The sequence below is a fragment of the Triticum aestivum genome, chromosome 5D (genome assembly GCF_018294505.1).
Source record: "Triticum aestivum cultivar Chinese Spring chromosome 5D, IWGSC CS RefSeq v2.1, whole genome shotgun sequence".
Taxonomy (NCBI): domain Eukaryota; kingdom Viridiplantae; phylum Streptophyta; class Magnoliopsida; order Poales; family Poaceae; genus Triticum; species Triticum aestivum.
Window position 1 is genome coordinate 487,886,913 of NC_057808.1, and position 22,761 is coordinate 487,909,673.

Genomic DNA, 22,761 nt, shown 5'->3' on the forward strand with positions numbered 1-22,761 from the left:
GCACTCCAAAACTATAGACGTCACACTTCTCCGTCACCCTTGTTGTGTATGCAAGCTCTGCCAAACCAATAATGAAGAGTTAATTTTATTAACCTTTTTGTATGTATGTACTGAAAAAAGCGGTGTGAAGGGATAATAAGACTTGTTCCCTACCACACGAAAGTAAGAAGGCGTGGCTCGAACCCGGGCTTGCTAGCGCACCAACCATGGTACTGAACATTTGCATCCGGGAGAGTTCTCGTATGTAGATTGTAGAGACCAAAGACAAACATAGTATGGTCGATAAAAAGATACTCCCTCCGTCTTAAAATAAGTGTCGCAACTTTGTACTAACTTCCGTACAAAGTTGTACTAAGGTTGAGACACTTATTTTGGGACGGAGTATATAATATACTAGTTTTTGACTGTATAATTGGTTACATTTACACAAACCAATAAGTAAACTCTACTTCCTGCAACAGTTAGGAAGATCTATGCTAATCATTTCATTATTGATGTGAAAATATATATAACGCTATGCAAGACATCCATCGAAGAGACCAAAATAAACGTAACAACATGTTGATTTAACCGACATAGATATATATTATTGTACCTGGTGCAAGATATCCTTTTGTCCAGGCAAGCCTTGTGCAGTTTGACCCATCCACATCTAATAGTTTAGCAATACCAGAATCAGAGATGCGTGCTCTAAATTCCAGATCAAGCAAAATGTTGTTACTTGTTATATCTCTATGGACTATCGGCGCAAAGCAATCATGATGCATGTAAGACAAAGCATGGGCCACATCCTTAACAATATTTAACCTCCTTGTCCAGTCCAACTCTATTGCAGTTTCCTTGGTCCTTCAAGATGCTGCTAAGCTTCCTCTTTCCATGTATTCATACAAAAGAAATCTTCCTTGAGTAGCAGAACAGTAGCCAAATAACTTCACAATATTGCGATGCCGAATATGCATCAAGGCATCTATTTCTCGATTAAATAGCTCATCATCTTCTATTTTATGAATCTTCTTTACTGCAAATATCTCGCATATTGGTAACTGAGCTCTATATATTGACCCACTACTTCCAATTCCAATGCAGTGAGTGTCACTAAAATTTTCTGTGGCGTCGACAATTTGCATGTACATATCTCCATGAAAGTTCCAGATGGCGAACAGCTTTGTCTGTTGCAATTCATTTGCGCATTCCACCTTGGATTTCCTCTTGCATTGCAAAGTTACTAGTGCCATGATAAACAGAAAAGATGCAACAACAGGTATTATAGCTAGTAAAATAGCTCTGGGCTTCTTTTTCCGTCCACCACTTTGATTAAGGTCACAAGGGGGCAAACCTTTCACTACACCACACAATTACTTATTCTGCATGAACCATTCGATTGGAGCTTCTTCAAACAACCTACTCTGTGGCACTGACCCTTCCAATTTGTTGAATGACACATCAATGGATAGGAGGCTGAACGTGCGCTGAAACGATGGTGGGATGCTACCTTTCAATGCATTGTGTGAAAGATTCAAAACTTCGAGCATGCTCAAGCCACCTAGCTGACTCAGAATGACACCAGGAAATGAATTATCACTTAGATCCAACAATTCTTGTAGGTTTACCAACATTCCTAGTTCGATTGGAATGCTGCCATTGAGGCGATTATGGCTCAAATTCAGGAAGTGAAGCTTGAGACAATGTTCAATTGACCCTTGTATCATCCCACTTAGGTTGTTTGATGATAAATCCAAGTAATCCAAATTATTTAGCGATCCAATATCTTTAGGTATACTTCCTTGGAGCAGGTTATTACTGAGGCTCAAGTTGAACAGCACCGTTTAATTGCCAATCCCCAGTGGAATCTGCCCTTCAAGTTTATTTGCTGAAACATCAAGTATCCCCAACTGAGATAACTGCCCTATTCTTGGTGGTATGACTCCAGTAATGTTGTTGTTTGAAGCACGTAGCATCGTAAGTTTGTAACACTCACCCCAGCGTTGAGATAGTTGACCAAATAGTTTGTTTGAACTGATATCAACATAGACAAGATTAGGGTGAAGCCCCATCTTGGAGATATCTCCTTGAAGCTGATTTCCTTCAAGACGAAGTGTGACTAGGCTTTTGCAAGTTAGCAAGCTTGTTGGCAAGGGTCCAACCAAGTTGTTGCCATTAGCGGTGAGAAACTGTAGTCGGCCTCCCGCGCAAAGACCCGATGGCAATGCACCAGATAGATTGTTCAAAGAGACTCCAAACATTTCCAGATTCAATAACTCACCAATTTCTTGAGGAATGTGTCCAGAAAATTGGTTGAAATTAAGGTTTAAGAAGGTGAGCTTAGTCAAATTGCCTAAACTGTTTGGGATAGGACCTGTTAGGTTGTTCAAACTGAGCTGAAAGTCCTCTAAATTCACCATATAACCTAGTTCCCAAGGAATTTTTCCATAAAGTTGATTCTGGCCAAGGTACAAGATCTTGAGTTTGGTCAAATTACACAAATTTCTTGGAAAGTAACCTGTTAGTGTGTTGTAGCTAAGCCGCAAGTCCTCTATGTGCACCAAATATCCCAAAACCAGTGGAATGTGTCTAGAAAGTTGGTTACGGTGAAGGTGCAAGGTAGTAAGTTTGGTCAAATTCCATAAATTGCTTGGAATGGAACCAGATAATGTGTTGTTGTTGAGCCTCAAGTCTTCTAAGATCACTAAATAACCTAGTTCTCGAGGAATGTGTCCAGAAAGTTGGTTATGGTAAAGGTACAAGGTAGTGAGTTTGGTCAGGTTACCTATATTGCTTGGGATTGAACCTGAAAAGTTGTTTTGGCTTATGTCTAAGTGTTGTAGGTTGAAAAATTTCACTATATCTTTGGGAATGGGACCACTTAAGTTGTTACGGGATAATGATAGCATATTTATGTTTTCTAAGTTTACTTTTGCAGTAGGCTGAGATGAAAAATTATTCATAGGATTTTGTATGGATGAGTTAGCTGGACTGAAGGAAACTGGTCCGGAAAGGTCATTGCTGGAGAAATCTAATTTAAGCAAATGCTTAAGGTGACCTATTTCACAAGGGATAGGACCAACTAAGTAATTGTTTGACAAGTTCAGCCTCACAAGATTACCCATCTCGCCTATTTGCCTTGGTATTTCACCGGAGACTTGGTTGTCATGGAGCATTAGGAGTTGCAGTTTGGTGAGATTTGCTAAAACAGGTGGAATTGAATCTCTTATCTGATTGTCATGCAGGAGGAGAGCACGGAGTTCTTTGAGGAGCTTAATATTCACAGGGATGCTCCCGGTAAGCTCGTTGTGCGAGAGCTCAAGGGCCACCAAGGTCCTCAAAGCCGAGAAGTCGAGAGACTCAAGTGTCCCTCTCAGCCGCATCCCCGGCAGGGTCGCAGGGAGATGGCGGCGATCACCGGCCGGCGGCCACCGCACCGGATGCCCTGCCAACAGCAAGGTGCTGAGATGTTTCCCCAGGATCGGAGGGCGTCTTGGCTTCGCGGACTGAGGCTGGCTTTCCAGGCGAGAAGTGCCCCTGCTTGTTGTTCAAGTGATGGCAGCGCTCCAGCGGCTGAGACAAGTGCGGTGGTTCACATCATCAATATGGTGAGAGAGGCAAGTATTTTGGAAGCCAAGGGCGCCATGGCGAGGATAGGAATTGATTCTGCTTCTGCGTCTGTTGGAGGGTTCACCTTAAATCATCGCACCAAATATTGCCGCTGTCTCGTTCCCTGCAGGTAGTCTAATGGTTTGTATGACTGATTAACCACCCCTCCCTTTCTGTCCCTCTCGTTCCTTTATTAATCTTCATGATAAGATTTGACCCGCTCTCTGATACATTTTTCTTTTCTTTTTTTGACATAGATTATGACGCCTGTTCTTTCAAAGTCAAAGTTACAGAACCCAAACATGTACGCACCCAGAAACGGAAACCAGAAAGAAGGTGCCACAACACAAACTGCAGAAAGGACCTCAACAAAAGAAAGAAAATTACAAACATGCCCCTAGAGGACCTGGTGCAAAGAAGACCATCGCCACCGGAGAAGAGAGGGGCATGATGCTGCTCACCCAGGTTCGGAGGAACACCATTGCAGACGGCACTACTTTCTGAGTCGATTAAACAGTCCACCGCAAGAGGCAGAATTGAGGCAATGTGGCTCGTCGGCTGGGTACTTATGTCCACTGTTCTGCCGTCTTGACAGTGGCGAAGCTAGATGTAGTCTGTGATGTCGAGCGACATCACAGAAATGTGCTTAGAAGTTGACCCCGGGTATGTTTAAGTGTATATGTTTACAACTTTACATACATGGGCAGTTTTGAGCTGTTAGCACAACTGGCTTCAATTGCTAGCGTTACCAGCGCCGTCGTCGCTTGATGCTGGAGAAGAAGAAAAGCGGTCCTGCCTGCTGTGAAGTACCTATACGCCTGGTACCATCAGCTTATGTTGCATTTTGTGGAGTTTGTCTTCCTATTTGGCAAATGGGGGGAGCGGTGGAGGCCATTAATGGACAAGTGGTTACTGGTCACGTCGCCCCACTCATCCGTGATTAATTGGAACATGACATGTTTCTACGGGCTGCGCGCTGCTTCAAACCCGGCCGTGGCGCGAGGAGGAAGAAGCTGAAACTTCCCTCCCGCGATGGTGGCTGGGTATGGAGCAAGCTTCATATTGGGGCTCCCTACCGGACAAAATTACTGTTCTGACCTATGTGGCTAACAAAATCCCGATTTGACCTCGGTTTAAAAAAAATCGATTCTGACCTCTTTGGGTAACGCCAACATCCCTGGCGTCTGGGTTGCGTAGCAGACGCCAGGCACCCTGGCGTCTGGCCCCTGGCCCGCACTGCCCGCCTGCCTGTTGACCTGCTGACGTGGCAAAGGGGCCAGACGCCAAGGACCCTGGCGTCTGGCCCTGGTAACTGGATAACGGCGCGGGCCAGCCCACCCATCCCCATCTCATCTTCTCCTGGCGGCGCCTCACGAACAGAGGGGCTCTGTTCGTCGCCCCTCCTCTCCCTCACACCACCACCCCCTGATCTACTCCATCCTCCGCTCAAACTCGTAGATCTGACCCCCCCCCCAAGCATCTTTGAGGTATTCTCCCCCATTCCCTCCAATTTGTTTTGGTTTTCCCCTCTCTTTTTGGATGCATTATTTCACAATAGGTGATGTTAAATGAGTAGATGAATTCTTTGTTTTAGGAATATGTTTGTAGTTGGTAGATGATTATGTAGGTAGTGTAGTTGGTAGATGTTTGTAGTTGTCCACCAATAGACTTAGTTTGTGATTTTTTTTTAATTATAGATGATGTATGCATGTGCTACTAAATTAGCTATATGTTGAATATATAGATGGCATAATATTTGTTTGAATCTGAGAAGACTACTTTGGCAAGCAAATATATTTAAAAAAATATTATATGTGTGAAGTGGTATGAGAATATAGTTGAATATATAGATGGCATAATATTTTTTTGCAAAAGAGATGATGAAATTTGATGATTGTGTGTGACATGATTTGTTCAATAGGATGGCGGATGATGATGGTGAAATTTATTTGATGGTGAAATGTGGTCTTTTCCATCATTTTTTGAATTAAACAAAGTCTCGAAAGTCTATCATCGATGCCGGTGCCTTTTCCATTTGTCTACTGAGTAGTACGGGGCCACTTTCCCTTCTTGTTACGTGCCTCGTCCTCCTCTCGTGCATCGCGAGCCCTTGCAAGTTTTCTTGCCCTCTCTTCTTGACGAGCCTCCTTCTCTTTGCGTGCCCTCTCTTCCTCACGCTTCTTGCGCTCGTTCTTCGACTTCTCACGACGCTCATGCTCCAATCCCCGTGCAAAGGACTCCTCGAACAGGCGCTGCCTCCGTAAGTAATCTCGATGTTGGTCCTCTTGGACATCTTTTGGTACCTCGTGATCTATCCAAGTGAAGTACTTGCAAAGTGGAGGAGGCGACTACATAAAAATCATGTTTTTGTTAGTAATATGAGTTCAACCTTGTTGAGGTTTTTTGTATGTACACCTAACATACCGGTGGTAGGTCATATGCGTTAGTTGGCCTTCGATGATGTCACAACCGGTTTTTCCAATAAAAATATTTATTGTGAAACCGATCCCTTTTACGGACCAGTAGAGAAGAATCCTTCTCACTGGTAGACAATTTCTTGATCACAGAAGAAAAACCAGGAGTACTAAATATAATACAAGGTTGAGCGGAGACTGCTCAACAATTTATTACAAGCACGCCGATATTACACATAAAGGCGGATATGGTGGCATAACTACTGACTCACAATAAAAGCGGTGGTGGATATGTCACAGTGAAGTGGGTGACATGACTCCTGAATCTAACAGCTCATCGAGCGTCGGAGTGAGGCTCGAGGATTCTTATTGTGGGTGGCGGAAGCGTATATAATACAAGTGACCAAAATCCAGGATCGCACGGGACTGACTGGGACTCCTCTAGGCGTCGGACTCACTATCAAACTCTTCATCCATGAGATCGCCTTCGTCAACATCTGGCCAAATCAACAAGCCAGGTGAGTACTATGAAAGTACTCGCAAGACAGTTTGGACATGAGATATAACAAATGCAAACATGATGCGTATAAACAGGCTAATAATGCGCACTCCGATAATAAAATAGCGATGCATGGGAAATAAAAAAAAGGAAGTCGGGCGGTAGTCCTCCCGAAATCCCAAAGTAATACTGAAGGCCAATCGAGTGTCTGAATGACTCCTCGAAAGGATACAAATAAATTAACAATGCCGCAGTCGGGCGTCAAGGCGACACCACATAAAGGGCTTATAATGGAATATAAATGACAGTGCGTGCCACAGTCGGACGTCTGAGCGACATCACGAAAAGGGCTTATATCAAAAGTAAATAACGAGCGTGCCACAGTCGGACATCTGAGCGACATCACATAAAGGGCTTATATCAAAAGTAAATGACAAGAATGCCACAGTCGGACGTCTGAGCGACATCACATAAAGGGCTCATATCGAAAGTAAATAACAAGAATGCCACAGTCGGACGTCTGAGCGACATCACATAAAGGGCTTATATTTCATAACTTCATATTCCAGTAGCTCATGAAGTTGAAATCATTTCAAGGGAATACTCAGGTACGAAATAATAAAAGGTTAGTCCATCCACAGGAATAACGTTCAACCGGGTTTACCACTCAAGCTTGTTCACCGAGATTTCCACGGAAACTGACACAGGGACTGACATGGATATAGGATATGCTGGCCACGGTCTTTGACCATGGACACGATGACTCGGAAGGATTTGACTCTGCAGAGTTTGTACTATTTAACCACAGCCAACGGATTTCAGTAGTCACAAGGGACTAGTTCCGTTTATGGTGTTTTAGGAGAAACACGTCTAACCAGTACACACCCATTCAACATTCCGATGCCAGGAATCACCCTAGGCAACGTTCAAGAAAAACTTTGAGACGGGGAGGCTACAACCTCGCGTAGCATGGGATCAAATTTATACCGCGCGCTCTAAGGGGTGCCCCCCTCTCGGTCCCAACCGGAAACACCCATGCCCCCTGACCGGATGACTGGCTTTAATCCAGGGCCATGGAACCCTCATCCCGGCCCCTCTATTTGGTGTGTACAAGGAAAGAGGTTAGCAACTTACTAAACCGTATTCTTTGCAGAAAACATGTGGCAGCACGAAAGGGGAAGAACGGTAACGTGGCTCAGTCCACGTTAACGTCGGAGTTTATCGGATGACGTAAGACTGGCATGCTACAACAATACCATCTTACTACCTTTCATGTCACCACATGATCAGGTCATCTCTCATCAAAGATCACAGTAACTTCGAAGCACACGGTTAGTTGCCTTGCATGCAACGTAATACTCACCGATGCTCATATGCCATGCACAAACCATTCAAGCAAACATGCAAAACACTCATCATGTCAAAGGTTCAAACATGCTTGCCTGGTTCGGAGAAGTCGCAGTCTAGCTCGGCGAAGTTCGCGGCTCCGTCACCTCCTCCGGAACCTACGGTATAACGAAACCGTACTAACATGAAAACCGTTGCGTGTATAAAAGTTGTTCCAAATTTTTCCAAATAAATACTATAAAAAACTAGACAAAAATATAAGACTGACAGAAAAAGAATCAATCAAAAAGCATCTTCTGTTAAAAGATATAAGGGTTTTAGTCCAAGGACTGATCTGTGATGAAACAGAAAAGATGCAGGGACTTGTTTGAGAAAACAGAAAATGGTTCGGTAAGAAATACGTCAGCCCAGAGAGAAAACACATTCTGCCCGAAGGCGCTTTCAGAAAACGGTTCGAAGGGGAAAAGAAGAGAGGCTGACGGGGGGGTCCCACCCGTCAGGTTCAAACTTCCAACAGAGCTCGCCGGCGCCCGAAGGCTGCGGTGGTCGCCGGCGTTGAACCACGGCGAGGCAGAGTGATCGGAGGGTACCTACGGGTTCAGGGTGTTCTTCCGCGTCGGTGGGTGGTGGACTTGACCGTCGGAGAGCACCACGTCGACGGCGACACTATCTCCGGCGGACGGTGGTTCGGGCGATGGTGGAGCTCTCCGGTGGGTGCTGCAAACTCCAAATTGATGCGCGGGTCAGAGATGTGGATGCACTAGGAGGCTACTGGCAAGAGCTGAGGGGTAGGGGTGCACGCACGGGAGTGAATCGCGCTGGATCCCGAAGCGGGTCGAGGCGGCCGGAGTTGGGGAAGAAGACTCCCTCGGGGCTGCCCAGTGGCTTGGCGTGGTACTAGTGGTGTGTAGAGGTGGTGCGGGTTCGAGTTCGAGCTCGGGACCTCCTTTTATAGGCGATCCGAGGGGGTGGCCGTGAACGGGATAACGCCGGCGAGAATCTACGGCGAGGCAGAGGTTGGGCAGGGGGTTTAGGTGGCTAGGCATCATCGTGGTGGATCACTGGCACCGTTCCTCCGCTAAACCTCGGTCGGGCTTGGTGTAATACGCCGGTCCTCGACGGAACGGCCGTACGGGCACGGCGGCGGCAGGGAGCGCGCTCCGCGCCTACTAGTTCACGACGACGGACCTGCAGCGTGCACGGGTGAGTGGATGGCCACGCGGTGGCCTCTGGTGGCTTGGGCGGCGCTGGACGGCGCCGTCCAACGCCGCGCCTCTCTGGCAGCCGCAAAGGGCGCTGCTGCCGTCGCTCACGGGGTGGCGCACCTCCACCAGCTCGTCGCCGACGCCCGCAAGCTTCCAGGCGATCGTGCGGCGCAGGGATAAGAAGGAGGCACAGGGCGCAAGGCGCCACCACGGCTACTGGCGAGATCGAGGAAGGGTTCTGAAGAAAACGACAGCGGCCTCTGAAACTGTATCTCTGAACTTTCTGAACTTGACAGTAACAGTGCCCTTCAGGTGTTCGACGAAATGATTTGGCATGAGGAAAAAAATTTCTGGAGCTGGGACTTGGTGAGGTGACCTCTCGATGCATCCAGAGGCTGCCTGAATTTTCTCAGATTTTTAGGAGGAGAAAACAAATGAATTTCATCAAATTTGACAAATATGGTCCAAACTTGCAGCAAGCACAATTTGAAATATTTGAACTGGAGACCAGTGGATCTTCATGGATCTTGGTTGAGGGCTCTAAGGACTAGCCAGGGAAAATTGTTTGGAGGCAAAACTCAAAGGAGAAATGGTAGTTCCTTTGTAAATCTCCAAGAGCCAAAGTAGAAGGCAGAAAATATTTTTGATAAGAAATAAATGGAAGAAAAATCATGGGGAAGTTCAACTTGCTGGATTTGAAGTATATCTTGACACAAAGATGGGGAATGGCTTTTGGGAGGGGATTTCCACTTAGGTCATGGCAAGAGGAGATTTTGAAAGGGGAAAAGATCACTCCAAATGCCATAGGGCTATTTAAAAAGATTTTCAAAAACTTTCCCAAATGAAAAACATTTGTGATGAGTCAACATAAGATGGAAAAACCTCCAAGGCCAAAGACCAAGTCTTGGGTGAATCCAAACAAAATACTTGTCATAAAAGAAAATTTTTGAGAGGGAGAGTTCTTTAGAAGAAAATTTTAAATAACCTCCCTCAAATCAAATAAAAGTTTGAAAAAGCCAAATAAAATTTTTGGGTGTCACAACACCTACCCCCTTAGGAAAAATCTCGTCCCCGAGATTTCAGCTGATCCTCAAATAGATGTGGGTACTCTGCCTGAAGAAAATCCTCTCTTTCCCATGTTGCTTCATCCTCGGTGTGATTGCTCCACTGAACCTTGAAAAATTTAGTTGTTTTCTGACGGGTCCTCCTTTCAGACTCTTCCAATATTTTTACTGGTCGCTCTCTGTAGGTGAGGTCTGGTTGCACATCAATGCTCTCATGAGATACATGCTTTTCCGGGTTGCTCACACATTTCCTCAACTGTGAGACGTGGAACACGTCGTGGACGTCTGACAGCTCTTTGGGTAGGTCCAGCTGGTAGGCTATTGTGCCTCTTCGTGCAATTACACAGAAGGGTCCAATAAATCTTGGGGCTAGCTTCCCCTTAATTTTGAACCGTTGCAGGCCCCACATAGGAGACACTCGTAGGTATACGTAATCACCGGGTTCAAAGCTGACCTCACGATGTTTTCGATCGTAGTAGCTCTTTTGTCGACTTTGAGCTGTCTTGAGTCTGTCCCTGATCTGTTTAACTTTCTCCTTGGCTTCCTTGAGCATGTCTGGGCCGAAGATACGACTGTCACCCGTTTCTGACCAGTTTAATGGGGTACGACATCTCCGTCCGTACAATGCTTCAAAAGGTGCCATTTGTAAGCTGGCTTGGTAACTGTTGTTGTATGCGAACTCGGCATACGGCAAACTTTCTTCCCAACTGGATCCATAGGTGAGCACACAGGCTCTCAGCATGTCCTCTAGGATTTGGTTCACGCGTTCAGTTTGTCCATCAGTCTGGGGGTGGTACGCTGTACTGAATGCTAGTTGAGTGCCCAGAGCTTGTTGTAAGTGATCCCAAAATTTAGAGACAAATTGAGTGCCTCGGTCGGATATTATAGTCTTTGGGACTCCATGCAAACAAACTATACGGGAGAGATAAAGCTTAGCAAGCCTTTGAGTGGAGTAGGTCGTCTTCACGGGAATGAAATGTGCCACCTTGGTTAGCCTATCTGTGATGACCCATATGGCATCATTTCCGCGTTGTGATCGAGGTAGTCCGACGATAAAATCCATTCCAATTTCATCCCATTTCCACTCAGGTATCCTGTTTGGCTGTAGCAGCCCTGCTGGTTTTTGGTGCTCAGCTTTAATGCGCTGACACGAATCACAACAAGCAATGAATGTGGCTATATCCCTTTTCATACCGTGACACCAAAATCTTTCCTGAATGTCTTTGTACATTTTGGTTCCTCCAGGGTGGATCGAATATGGGGCGGTGTGGCTTTCGGTTAGGATTTGTTGCTTGAGTTCCTCAATGTTTGGTACGCAAAGTCTGTCCCCGTACCATAATATTCCCTCATTGTCGGTGACAAACTCTGAAGCCTTGCCAAGGCTCATTTTTGTCTTTATAGCTTCGATGCTGGGATGTCCATGCTGAGCCTTCTTAATTTGTTCCATTAGGGTGGGCCGTATCTCCAGATTTGATACGTTGCCCTCAGAGACTATCACCATGTTGAGTTTAGCGAACTCCTGCTGAAACTCAGGCCTCAAGTTCGGTGGACTGTCGTTGCCCGAGCTGGGGTTCTGACTAAGAGCATCTGCCACTACATTTGCTTTCCCTGGATGGTAGTGAATGCCGACATCATAGTCCTTGACCAATTCCAACCAGCGTCGTTGTCGTAAATTTAGCTCTGGTTGTGTGAAAATATATTTAAGGCTCTTATGGTCCGTATATATTTCACAGCGATTTCCCAACAGAAAGTGCCTCCACTCTTTGAGTGCATGGATGACTGCTGCTAGCTCCAAGTCATGAGTAGGATAATTTTCCTCATGCTTCCGTAGTTGCCTGGAAGCATACGCGACAACTTTGCCGTCCTGCATCAATACGCACCCGAGGCCCTTCCGGGATGCGTCACAATACACTTCAAAACTCTTGTGTATGTCCGGCACAACCAAAACCGGTGCTGTTGTTAGTTTCTTCTTGAGCTCTTGGAAGCTTTTCTCGCACGCTTCAGTCCATACAAATTTCTTGTCTTTCTTGAGAACTGTGTCATTGGTTTTGCCACAGTGGAGAATCCTTCAATAAACCTTCGGTAATATCCAGCCATTCCTAGGAAACTCCGTACATCTGTTACGTTGGCTGGTGGTTTCCAGTCAAGTATGGCTTTGACTTTTTCTGGGTCTACGGCCACGCCTTCTTGGGTCAATATATGGCCTAGAAAACCAACTTGTCTTAGCCAAAATTCACACTTGCTAAATTTGGCGTACAATTGATGTTTCCTTAATTCTCCCAATACAATTCTGAGATGTTCAGCATGTTCTTCTGGTGTCCTTGAGTATACCAGAATATCGTCAATGAACACCACAACAAATTTGTCCATAAATTTCATAAACACTTTGTTCATGAGGTGGACGAAATATGCGGGGGCGTTCGTCAGTCCAAACGGCATTACTGTGAACTCATATAATCCGTATCTGGAGGTGAATGCTGTCTTAGGGATATCTTCTGTCCGTACTTTTAATTGATGATATCCCGATCTTAAATCAATTTTTGAGAACACCTTGGCTTGTGCGAGCTGGTCAAACAAATCATTTATCCGTGGCATCGGATATTTGTTTTTGATGGTGACCATATTGAGAGCTCGATAGTCTATACACAATCTCAGTGTCCCATCCTTTTTCTTGGCGAATAATACTGGCGAACCCCAAGGTGAGGAGCTGGCTCGAATAAATCCTTTGTCCAGTAATTCCTTTATTTGCTTCTTCAATTCTACCAACTCGGAGGGTGCCATTCTATAAGGTTTCTTATAGATGGGGGTGGTGCCAGGTGCTAGTTCAATGCTGAACTCTATCTCTCGGTCTGGTGGCATGCCTGGTAGTTCTTCAGGAAATACGTCGGGAAACTCGCACACCACTGGAACTTTTCTCAATTCTGAAATGTCCACTTTGTTCAACTTTGGTTGCCGTGACCGTGGTCTCTCTTGAGCTGTAACTTTTATTGTCTTGCCGTGATGATGAGTGAGAATCACAGTCCGATTGAAGCAGTCAATAAATCCCTTGTTGGTGGTTAACCAGTCCATTCCTAGGATAACATCCAGTCCTTTATTTTCCAACACGATGAGATTTGCCTGAAACTTTAGTCCTTCAAACTCAATAATCACTCCTTGGCAGTAACTCTGAGTGATCTGCTTATTCCCGGGGGACTTGATGATCATAGATTTTCCAAAGGAAGTATCGGAAAACCATGTTGCAAAACAAAACTCTTCGAAATGAACGAGTGAGAAGCTCCAGAATCAAACAAAACCGTGGCAGGTATTGTGTTGACAGGGAACGTACCGAGTACGATGTCTGGGGCATTCTGTGCTTCTTCCTTGGTCACATGGTTCAGGTGACCCTTCCTGTGATTGTTGTTGGGGTTGAAATTGTTACGCCTGGGGGCTGGATTACTCCCACCATTGTTTGGCTTGGGGGCCGAGTTCCTTGGTTTTGGGCACTGTTTGGCATAGTGCCCTTCCTCTCCACAAGCATAGCAAGTGACCCCTGGGCGGTACGTGAAGTCCTTGTCCCTTGAATGAAACTGTCTGGTTGGCCTTAGAGCAGTAGTCGTGGATTTTCTCGCTTCATTCCTCTGAACATCAGTCTTGCTCCGGTTGTTGCGAGCAAGAGTCGTCTTGTCCCTTTTTCGCTTACGAATATCCTCCAGACTGCGGCGCTCATTCTCCAACGTAATGGCCTTGTCAACCAGAGTTTTGAAATCTGGGAAAGTGTGTACGACCAGTTGGCATTTTAGTGCTGGCGCCAGGCCGTCCAAATTTTTTTCCATCCTTTTGTTCTCAGTCAATGCTCATCATAGGCATAATGATATAGTTGGGTAAACTAACTGTTGTATTCCGTCACTGTCATGCCTCTCTGCTTGAGGTCATCAAACTCCCTTTTCTTGATTTTTATAATGCTCCTGGGGATGTGCGCCCCACGAAAACCTTCCTTAAACTCTTCCCAGGTGATGTTATGTTCACTGGGATGCATGTGTAGGAAGTTTTCCCACCATGCGGCAGCTGCTCCAGTGAGGTAGTGAGGTGCATAAAGCACCTTCTCATGATCTGAACATTGAGCAATAATCAACTTTCTTTCGATGTCTCGAAGCCAATCATCGGCTTCAAGCGGCCTATCAGTGTGAGCGAACGTTGGAGGGCGTGTCTTCTGTAGTTCAGACAACTTGGAGTGCGGTTGGTATGGCTCACGGTGATTTCCCATATTGATGACGTGATTCATCATTTCTTGGTGTTGCTGTTGGCTTTGTTCGAAAAGGCGGCATACTTGAGATAAGGCTGCCTCGCTGTCCTGTTGACTAGACTGCCCCTGTGTGAAGTTGTTGCTTGTCTGTGTTCCATAAACTTCTTCTGGTGGATTTGGCATGGAACGAGTCCACGGACGAGACATTTTCCACTCTGGGGTATTATTTTGCAAAACTCATGAGAAGAACTGTGTGGCACAAGGAAAATTTTGCAAAGGCGAAAATTTTAAAAGACCTCAAGATTTTTCAAGAAAATATTTGATTGCGCACGGAGAAGGACTGCTCAGTACAAATCTTACACGCGATACGCAAACATACGATACATCACTCAGGATGTGCGTACACACTCCTGACATGTTATTTAGGCTAGCACACTCCTCCGGGATCCTACATGATGCGCACACAACTACTACAAACTTATGTACATATAAAACATATCATACATGCAGACACATCGCGCGGCTACTAGGCGCACTCAGTCGGAGATGGTGAAGATGTCCTTCCCCTGCCGAGGGTAAGACCCAGCGGTGCAGGAGACTCAACCTCCACCTCCTCCCTAATAGGCTCCAGGCGCGTAGCACTGCGCTGAGGAGATGGCGCGGGTGCGACAGGCGGTGGTGTGGGTGCGGCAGGCGGTGCAGCTCTGACTGGAGTAGGAGCAATGACCTGGTCGAACTCCTCAGTGGTAGGCAGACGGCGAGCGGTGGCCAAAATGGCAGGTGAATAGGATGCTGAGGACGAGACGAAAGTCAGTGGCGGTGCCATGTGGAGAAGCTCCCTCCTGTTGGCAGAACAGCCCCGAACTAAGTCCATGCGGGCAGCCACAAGATCGTCCACGAGGTTGTCGAAAGCTGCCTCCAGAGCTTTGAGATACTCAACAAGCATCTCGATAGCTTCATCTCGCTCTCCCCTATGGCAGGCGAATGCATAGTGACAAGTATATGGCACATGGCATGGGAGGTAGCGGTAGCGACGAGTCTTCATCGTAGGAAGAATATCCCGAAGGCGAGCTATCGCCTCACGGGCGGCCATCTGCATGGCATGCCTCTCCGTAGGCATGGCCCTTCCCACAAAACGGAAGTGGCGAGACGCAGAACGTCCTCCCTTGAATTGCACCACGGCCTGGTGCATAGACACGTCGTCGCTGAGCTTGTGCTGGTAAAGCGTGAACTCCGGACGAGTCGCTGGCCCGATCGTGAGCTTGGTGATGGAGACGAGGAGTTTGACAAACCCCTCGGGCACATTAGTGAACACCCGAGTCTCGCAGTCGCTGCCAGCCATCTACAAAAGTAGGCAAAAATTCTGAGTAGTCAAATCATAAATTTATGATGACCAACAGAAAATAGCTACATTTGCAAAATGCTGAAAAAGCACTAAAAATGCTAATAACCGATTAGCGATCGCACCTAGTGGCTTCCTACAGTCAGCCTGGCTCTGATACCAAGCTTGTCACGACCGGTTTTCCAATAAAAATATTTATTGAGAAACCGATCCCTTTTACGGACCAGTAGAGAAGAATCCTTCTCACTGGTAGACAATTTCTTGATCACAGAAGAAAAACCAGGAGTACTAAATATAATACAAGGTTGAGCGGAGACTGCTCAACAATTTATTACAAGCACGCCGATATTACACATAAAGGCGGATATGGTGGCATAACTACTGACTCACAATAAAAGCGGTGGTGGATATGTCACAGTGAAGTGGGTGACATGACTCCTGAATCTAACAGCTCATCGAGCGTCGGAGTGAGGCTCGAAGATTCTTATTGTGGGTGGCGGAAGCGTATATAACACAAGTGACCAAAATCCAGGATCGCACGGGACTGACTGGGACTCCTCTAGGCGTCGGACTCACTATCAAACTCTTCATCCATGAGATCGCCTTCGTCAACATCTGGCCAAATCAACAAGCCAGGTGAGTACTATGAAAGTACTCGCAAGACAGTTTGGACATAAGATATAACAAATGCAAACATGATGCATATGAACAGATTAATAATGCGCACTCAGATAATAAAATAGCGATGCATGGGAAATAAAAAAGGAAGTCGGGCGGTAGTCCTCCCGAAATCCCAATGTAATACTGAAGGCCAATCGAGTGTCTGAATGACTCCTCGAAAGGATACAAATAAATAACAATGCCGCAGTTGGGCGTCAAGGCGACACCACATAAAGGGCTTATAATGGAATATAAATGACAGTGCGTGCCACAGTCGGACGTCTGAGCGACATCACGAAAAGGGCTTATATCAAAAGTAAATAACGAGCGTGCCACAGTCGGACGTCTGAGCGACATCACATAAAGGGCTTATATCAAAAGTAAATAACAGAGTGCCACAGTCGGCCGTCTGAGCGACATCACATAAAGGGCTCATATCGAAAGTAAATAACAAGAATGCCACAGTCGGACGTCTGAGCGACATCACATAAAGGGCATATATTTCATAACTTAATATTCCAGTAGCTCATGAAGTTGAATCATTTCAAGGGAATATTCAGGTACGAAATAATAAAAGGGTTAGTCCATCCACAGGAATAACGTTCAACCGGGTTTACCACTCAGGCTTATTCACCGAGATTCCCGCGGAAACTGACACGGGGACTGACATGAATAGGGATATGCTGGCCACGGTGTTTGACCATGGGCACGATGACTCGGAAGGATTTGACTCTGCAGAGTTTGTACTCTTAACCACAGCCAACGGATTTCAGTAGTCACAAGGGACTAGTTCCGTTTACGGTATTTTAGGAGAAACACATCTAACCAGTACACACCCATTCAACATTCCGATGCCAGGAATCACCCTAGGCAACGTTCAAGAAAAACTTTGAGACGGGGAGGCTACAACCTCGCGTAGCATGGGATCAAATTTATACCGCGCGCTCTAAGGGGTGCCCCCCTCTCGGTCCCAACCGGAAACACCCATGCCCCCTGACCGGATGACTGGCTTTAATCCAGGGCCATGGAACCCTCATCCCGGCCCCTCTATTTGGTGTGTACAAGGAAAGAGGTTAGCAACTTACTAAACCGTATTCTTGGCAGAAAACATGTGGCAGCACGGGAGGGGACGAACGGTAACGTGGCTCGGTCCACGTTAACGTCGGAGTTTATCCGATGACATAAGACTGGCATGCTACAACAATACCAACTTACTACCTCTCATGTCACCACATGATCAGGTCATCTCTCATCAAAGATCACAGTAAACTTCGAAGCACACGGTTAATTGCCTTGCATGCAACGTAACGCTCACCGATGCTCATATGCCATGCACAAACCATTCAAGCAAACATGCAAAACACTCATCATATCAAAGGTTCAAACATGCTTGCCTGGTTCGGAGAAGTCGGAGTCTATCTCGGTGAAGTTCGCGGCTCCGTCACCTCCTCCAGAACCTACGGTATAACGAAACCGTATACTAACGTGAAAACCGTTGCGTGTATAAAAATTGTTCCAAAAAATTTCCAAATAAATACTATAAAAAACTAGACAAAAATATAAGACTGACAGAAAAAGAATCAATGAAAAATCATCTTCTGTTAAAAAGATATAAGAGTTTTAGTCCAAGGACTAATCTGTGATGAAACAGAAAAGAACCAGGGACTTGTTTGAAAACCAAGAAAACGCTTCGGTAAGAAATACGTTAGCCCAGAGAGAAAACACATTCTGCCCGAAGGCGCTTTCAGAAAACGGTTCGAAGGGGAAAAGAAGAGAGGCTGACGGGGGGGTCCCACCCGTCAGGTTCAAAACTTCCAACGGAGCTCGCCGGCGCCCGAAGGCTGCGGTGGTCGCCGGCGTTGAACCACGGTGAGGCAGAGTGATTGGAGGGTACCTACGGGTTCAGGGTGTTCTTCCTCGTCGGTGGGTGGTGGACTTGACCGTCGGAGAGCACCACGTCGACGGCGACACTATCTCCGGCGGACGGTGGTTCGGGCGATGGTGGAATACTCCGGTGGGTGCTGCAAACTCCAAATTGATGCGCGGGTCAGAGATGTGGATGTACTAGGAGGCTACTGGCAAGAGCTGAGGGGTAGGGGTGCACGCACGGGAGTGAATCGCGCTGGATCCCGAAGCGGGTCGAGGCGGCCGGAGTTGGGGAAGAAGACTCCCTCGGGGCTCTTCCAGTGGCTTGGCGTGGTACTGGTGGTGTGCAGAGACGGTGCGGGTTCGAGTTCGAGCTCGGGGCCTCCTTTTATAGGCGATCCGAGGGGTGGCCGTGAACGGGATAACGCCGGCGAGAAATTACGGCGAGGCAGAGGTTGGGCAGGGGGTTTAGGTGGCTAGGCATCATCGTGGTGGATCACTGGCACCGTTCTTCCGCTAAACCTCGGTCGGGCTTGGTGTAATACGCCGGTCCTCGACGGAACGGCCGTACGGGCACGGCGGCGGCAGGGAGCGCGCTCCGCGCCTTCTAGTTCACGACGACGGACCTGCAGTGTGCACAGGTGAGTGGATGGCCATGCGGTGGCCTCTGGTGTCTTGGGCGGCACTGGACGGCGCCGTCCAACGCTGCGCTTCTCTGGCAGCCGCAAAGGGCGCTGCTGCCGTCGCTCACGGGGAGGCGCACCTCCACCAGCTCGTCGCCGACGCCCGCAAGCTTCCAGGCGATCGTGCGACGCAGGGATAAGAAGGAGGCACAGGGCGCACGGCGCCACCGCGGCTACTGGCGAGATCGAGAAGGGGTTCTGAAGAAAACGACAGCGGCTCACTGAAACTGTATCTCTGAACTTTCTGAAGTTGATAGTAACAGTGTCCTCCAGGTGTTCGACGAAATGATTTGGCATGAGGAAAATTTTTTTCTGGAGCTGGGACTTGGTGAGGTGACCTCTCGATGCATCCAGAGGCTGCCTGAATTTACTCAGATTTTTAGGAGGAGAAAACAAATGAATTTCATCAAAATTGACAAATGTGGTCCAAACTTGCAGCAAGCATAATTTGAAATTTTTGAACTGGAGACCAGTGGATCTTCATGGATCTTGGTTGAGGGCTCTAAGGACTAGCCAGGGAAATATGTTTGGAGGCAAAACTCAAAGGAGAAATGGTAGTTCCTTTGTAAATCTCCAAGAGCCAAAGTAGAAGGCAGAAAATATTTTTGATAAGAAATAATTGGAAGAAAAATCATGGGGAAGTTCAACTTGCTGGATTTGAAGTTTATTTTGACACAAAGATGGGGAATGGCTTTTGGGAGGGGATTTCCACTCATGTCATGGCAAGAGGAGATTTTTAAAGGGAAAAGATCACTCCAAATGCCATAGGGCTATTTAAAAAGATTTTCAAAAACTTTCCCAAATGAAAAACATTTGTGATGAGTCAACATAAGATGGAAAAACCTCCAAGGCCAAAGACCAAGTCTTGGGTGAATCCAAACAAAATACTTGTCATAAAAGAAAATTTTTGAGAGGGAGAGTTCTTTAGAAGAAAATTTTAAATAACCTCCCTCAAATCAAATAAAAGTTTGAAAAAGCCAAATAAAATTTTTGGGTGTCACAGATGATCATGTGCATAGTTGGGACACACGAAAAACCTTCTACCTTCTGTCCATGACTTCTTGCGGTCAGTGGACACCTTCAGCTTGCAAACATCACCACACCAACATGGTGGTGTGGGCACATCCTTCTCCTTCTCCTTGTCCAACCTGGCCTCCATCCACGTCTTCGGCATGTCCTCTTGGTCCGCGCATGCCGGCCTCGTCCTGGAACTGGATGAAGCCATGCCTACAAAAAGAAGAATTGTTAGCACAAGACACAAAGAGAGTAAATGTGTAAATACAGTAAATCCATAAATGCTAGGAATTGTATGAACAAATAATATACCATTATTATTAGATCAACCATCTGGATTAAGCAAATAACCGAAGGCCGATCCATTATCAACCATTCCTCTACGACCACCACCACCTCTAGCACTTGTGCTTCCTCTCCGACCACCACCACCTCTAGCACTTGTGTTTGCTCGACCACCACCTCTAGCACTTGTGCTTGCTTGACCACCACCTCTAGCACTTGTGCTTGCTCGACCACCACCTCTAGCACTTGTACTCCCTCTACGAACACTAGCACCTCTAGCACTTGTGCTCCCTCTACGACCACCACCACCACCTCTGTCACTTGTGCTTCCGCGACCACCACCACCGTCACCTCTTCCACCTCGTTCACCATCGGTGCCACCTCCACGACTTGTCTTTCCTCTACGGCTAGTGCTAGGAATGCCACCCTTCGACGTTTTCTGTTTCTTGCATGTCCGCTCATTGTGTCACCCTTCACCGCAGACCCCACAGTTGATAGTGTCAGGAGCCTCCATGAAATGACCGCTACCAAATTGTTTCATGCCAGTGTATCTAGCCAGGTCATCCATATCACCCCTGAACCTCTTAGTTCCCCTTCTACCCTTGGTCTCCACCTTCAGAAGAGGGTCTGGCTTAATATGAGGGCCATGGTACTCAGGCCACTGTGATTGGTCCAAGAAAGGGTGAAATCTTGGCGCCCATGTCAACCTAGTAGCTTCCACATGGAACTCTTGCATCCGCATGGTTTTTCCATCACAAACATGTATGTTTCTCGCCTTCGCCGCCGTTATCAAATGCGAGCATGGCCAATGATACTTACTAGGCCTCTCGCACTAGCACCACCGAGTCTTCAGACGCACCTCAAATGCAGCACCACCATATTGAAAACCGTCTTGTGTTGTGCCACCTGGCTCATCAATTGGATATATCATTTCAATTCTGTCGAATATGATAACTTGTTGCCGTGAAGACTTGCTTGCTTGTAACTGCAACCATTCATCAACCTTTTCCGGATAATCCTTTTTTTCACCTATCCATTTTGCAGTCTCTTCAGAATGCCTCTAAAAGTACTCATTAAGCTTGAAGAAGGTGTACTCCACTATTGCAGTCACCGGCAATGCACGAGCACGCTTCAGCACATTGTTGAAACATTTTACCAGATTGCTCGTCACGTCGCCATATCGCCTACCACCATCGTCATGAGCGCGTGCCCACTTGTGCTTCTCGCTTAAATTCCTAGTTAAGAACTCTTTTCCCCCTTCGTTCACCGCTGCAAAGAGTTTGTTGTACCGAGCATCGAAACCTTCGGTGGTGAAGGCCACACATACATGGGTGAGGTCTTTGCTGAGCTCCTTGCTCTTACATGCCCGGTAAAAGTTGGCCACGAAATGCCTCATGCACCATCTGTGGTGAAGCTTTGGAAATCCTGGAATAACAATGTCCATTGCCTTGAGTATGCCATGGTGCCGATCCGATATGATGCATACCTTCCTAGCCCCAATCACCTTGTGCCTAACATGACCCATGAACCACTCCCAGTTGTCTTGGTGCTCGGAAGGCACCAAAGCAAATGCAACTGGCAACACGTTGTCGTTTGATGAGTGCGCCATTGCTACCATTAGTGTGCCCTTGTATCTGCCGGTCAAGAACGTGCCATCTATAGACAAGACCGGACGACAATGCTCAAACGCCTCCACACATTGTCCATAACTCCAGAAGGCACGGTGGAACACTCCCTCGTGATCCTCGACCACATGAAACATGCCCGGGTTCTTATGTGCAATCACGCCAAACAACCTCGGGAGCTGGTTGTATGCTTCTTCATAACCAACATACAACATCCTAATAGCATTTGCCTTTGCCTTCCATGCCTTCCCATACTTGACTTCATAACCAAATTGTTTTTTCACCGTCCGCATGAGGAACCTCACTTTCACAGTGGGATCAAAGCCTATGTCTTTCATTCATTTGTATCCCAGATACTCAGATGTGAGTTGACGGTGTGTCGTTCGAAGTCGTTTAGATGGCGGTTTGCACCTATGAGTGGCAACACAACTTCTTAACACCCATTCTTCGGTTTCTTTAAGCTTTCTTGCACGAACCTTCCATGGGCATCCTTCTTGCTCACACTTCACGGTATAACGCAACTTCATGTCGGAGTGCTCAACATAAATTGGCCTATGGTTCCAAATGGCATAGTCAGACAACCAAAACTTCAGCATAGGCAAGCTCAGAAACTTCACTCCTTTCTTCAAATAAGCATTCTCGTCCTCATTCTCCACCCTTGGTTCTCCTGGATCCGGGCATGGTGTTGGCTCAATCGCCGTCATTCTCATTCCACCGTCAACAACAACTTTATGGGCAAGGCTGAGATCTTTAAACAAGTGAGTTCTTTTTTCTAAGCCCATCAGCTCAAAGTGGTTTTGGTTTTCCTCCTTTGTGAATCCATCCTCGTCCAACTCCTCCCCCAGACCTTCGTCATCCAAGTCATACGCATATTGACGCCTGAAAGGCAACTCACGATCCATGTCCTTTTGCGCTATGTACGCATCCAAGTCACCAACATCATA

General features: G+C 46.8%; 1 protein-coding gene across 1 annotated transcript; it reads right to left on the bottom strand.

The window, feature by feature from the left end:
• Positions 1-645: 645 nt before the first annotated feature.
• On the bottom strand, positions 646-20,934 carry LOC123120965 (probable leucine-rich repeat receptor-like protein kinase At1g35710). The gene is made up of 3 exons (XM_044540914.1): positions 20,670-20,934; positions 19,931-20,120; positions 646-3,519 (listed from the first exon to the last, which is right to left on the bottom strand). Exons 1-3 carry the CDS (start codon positions 20,932-20,934, stop codon positions 1,827-1,829), a joined length of 2,148 nt encoding a protein of 715 aa, XP_044396849.1. The 3' UTR covers positions 646-1,826.
• Between the last annotated feature and the right edge of the window lie 1,827 nt (positions 20,935-22,761).

Excerpts from the sequence above, each read along its gene's own strand:
- LOC123120965 (XM_044540914.1), bottom strand. The coding sequence starts at position 20,934 with ATGCGGATGCAAGAGTTCCATGTGGAAGCTACTAGGTTGACATGGGCG. Across the intron at positions 20,121-20,669 it reads TATCAACTGTGGGGTCTGCG|GCATGGCTTCATCCAGTTCC; the intron begins GTGAAGGGTGAC and ends TTCTTTTTGTAG. Across the intron at positions 3,520-19,930 it reads TCATGGACAGAAGGTAGAAG|GGGCACTTCTCGCCTGGAAA; the intron begins GTTTTTCGTGTG and ends AACAACAAGCAG.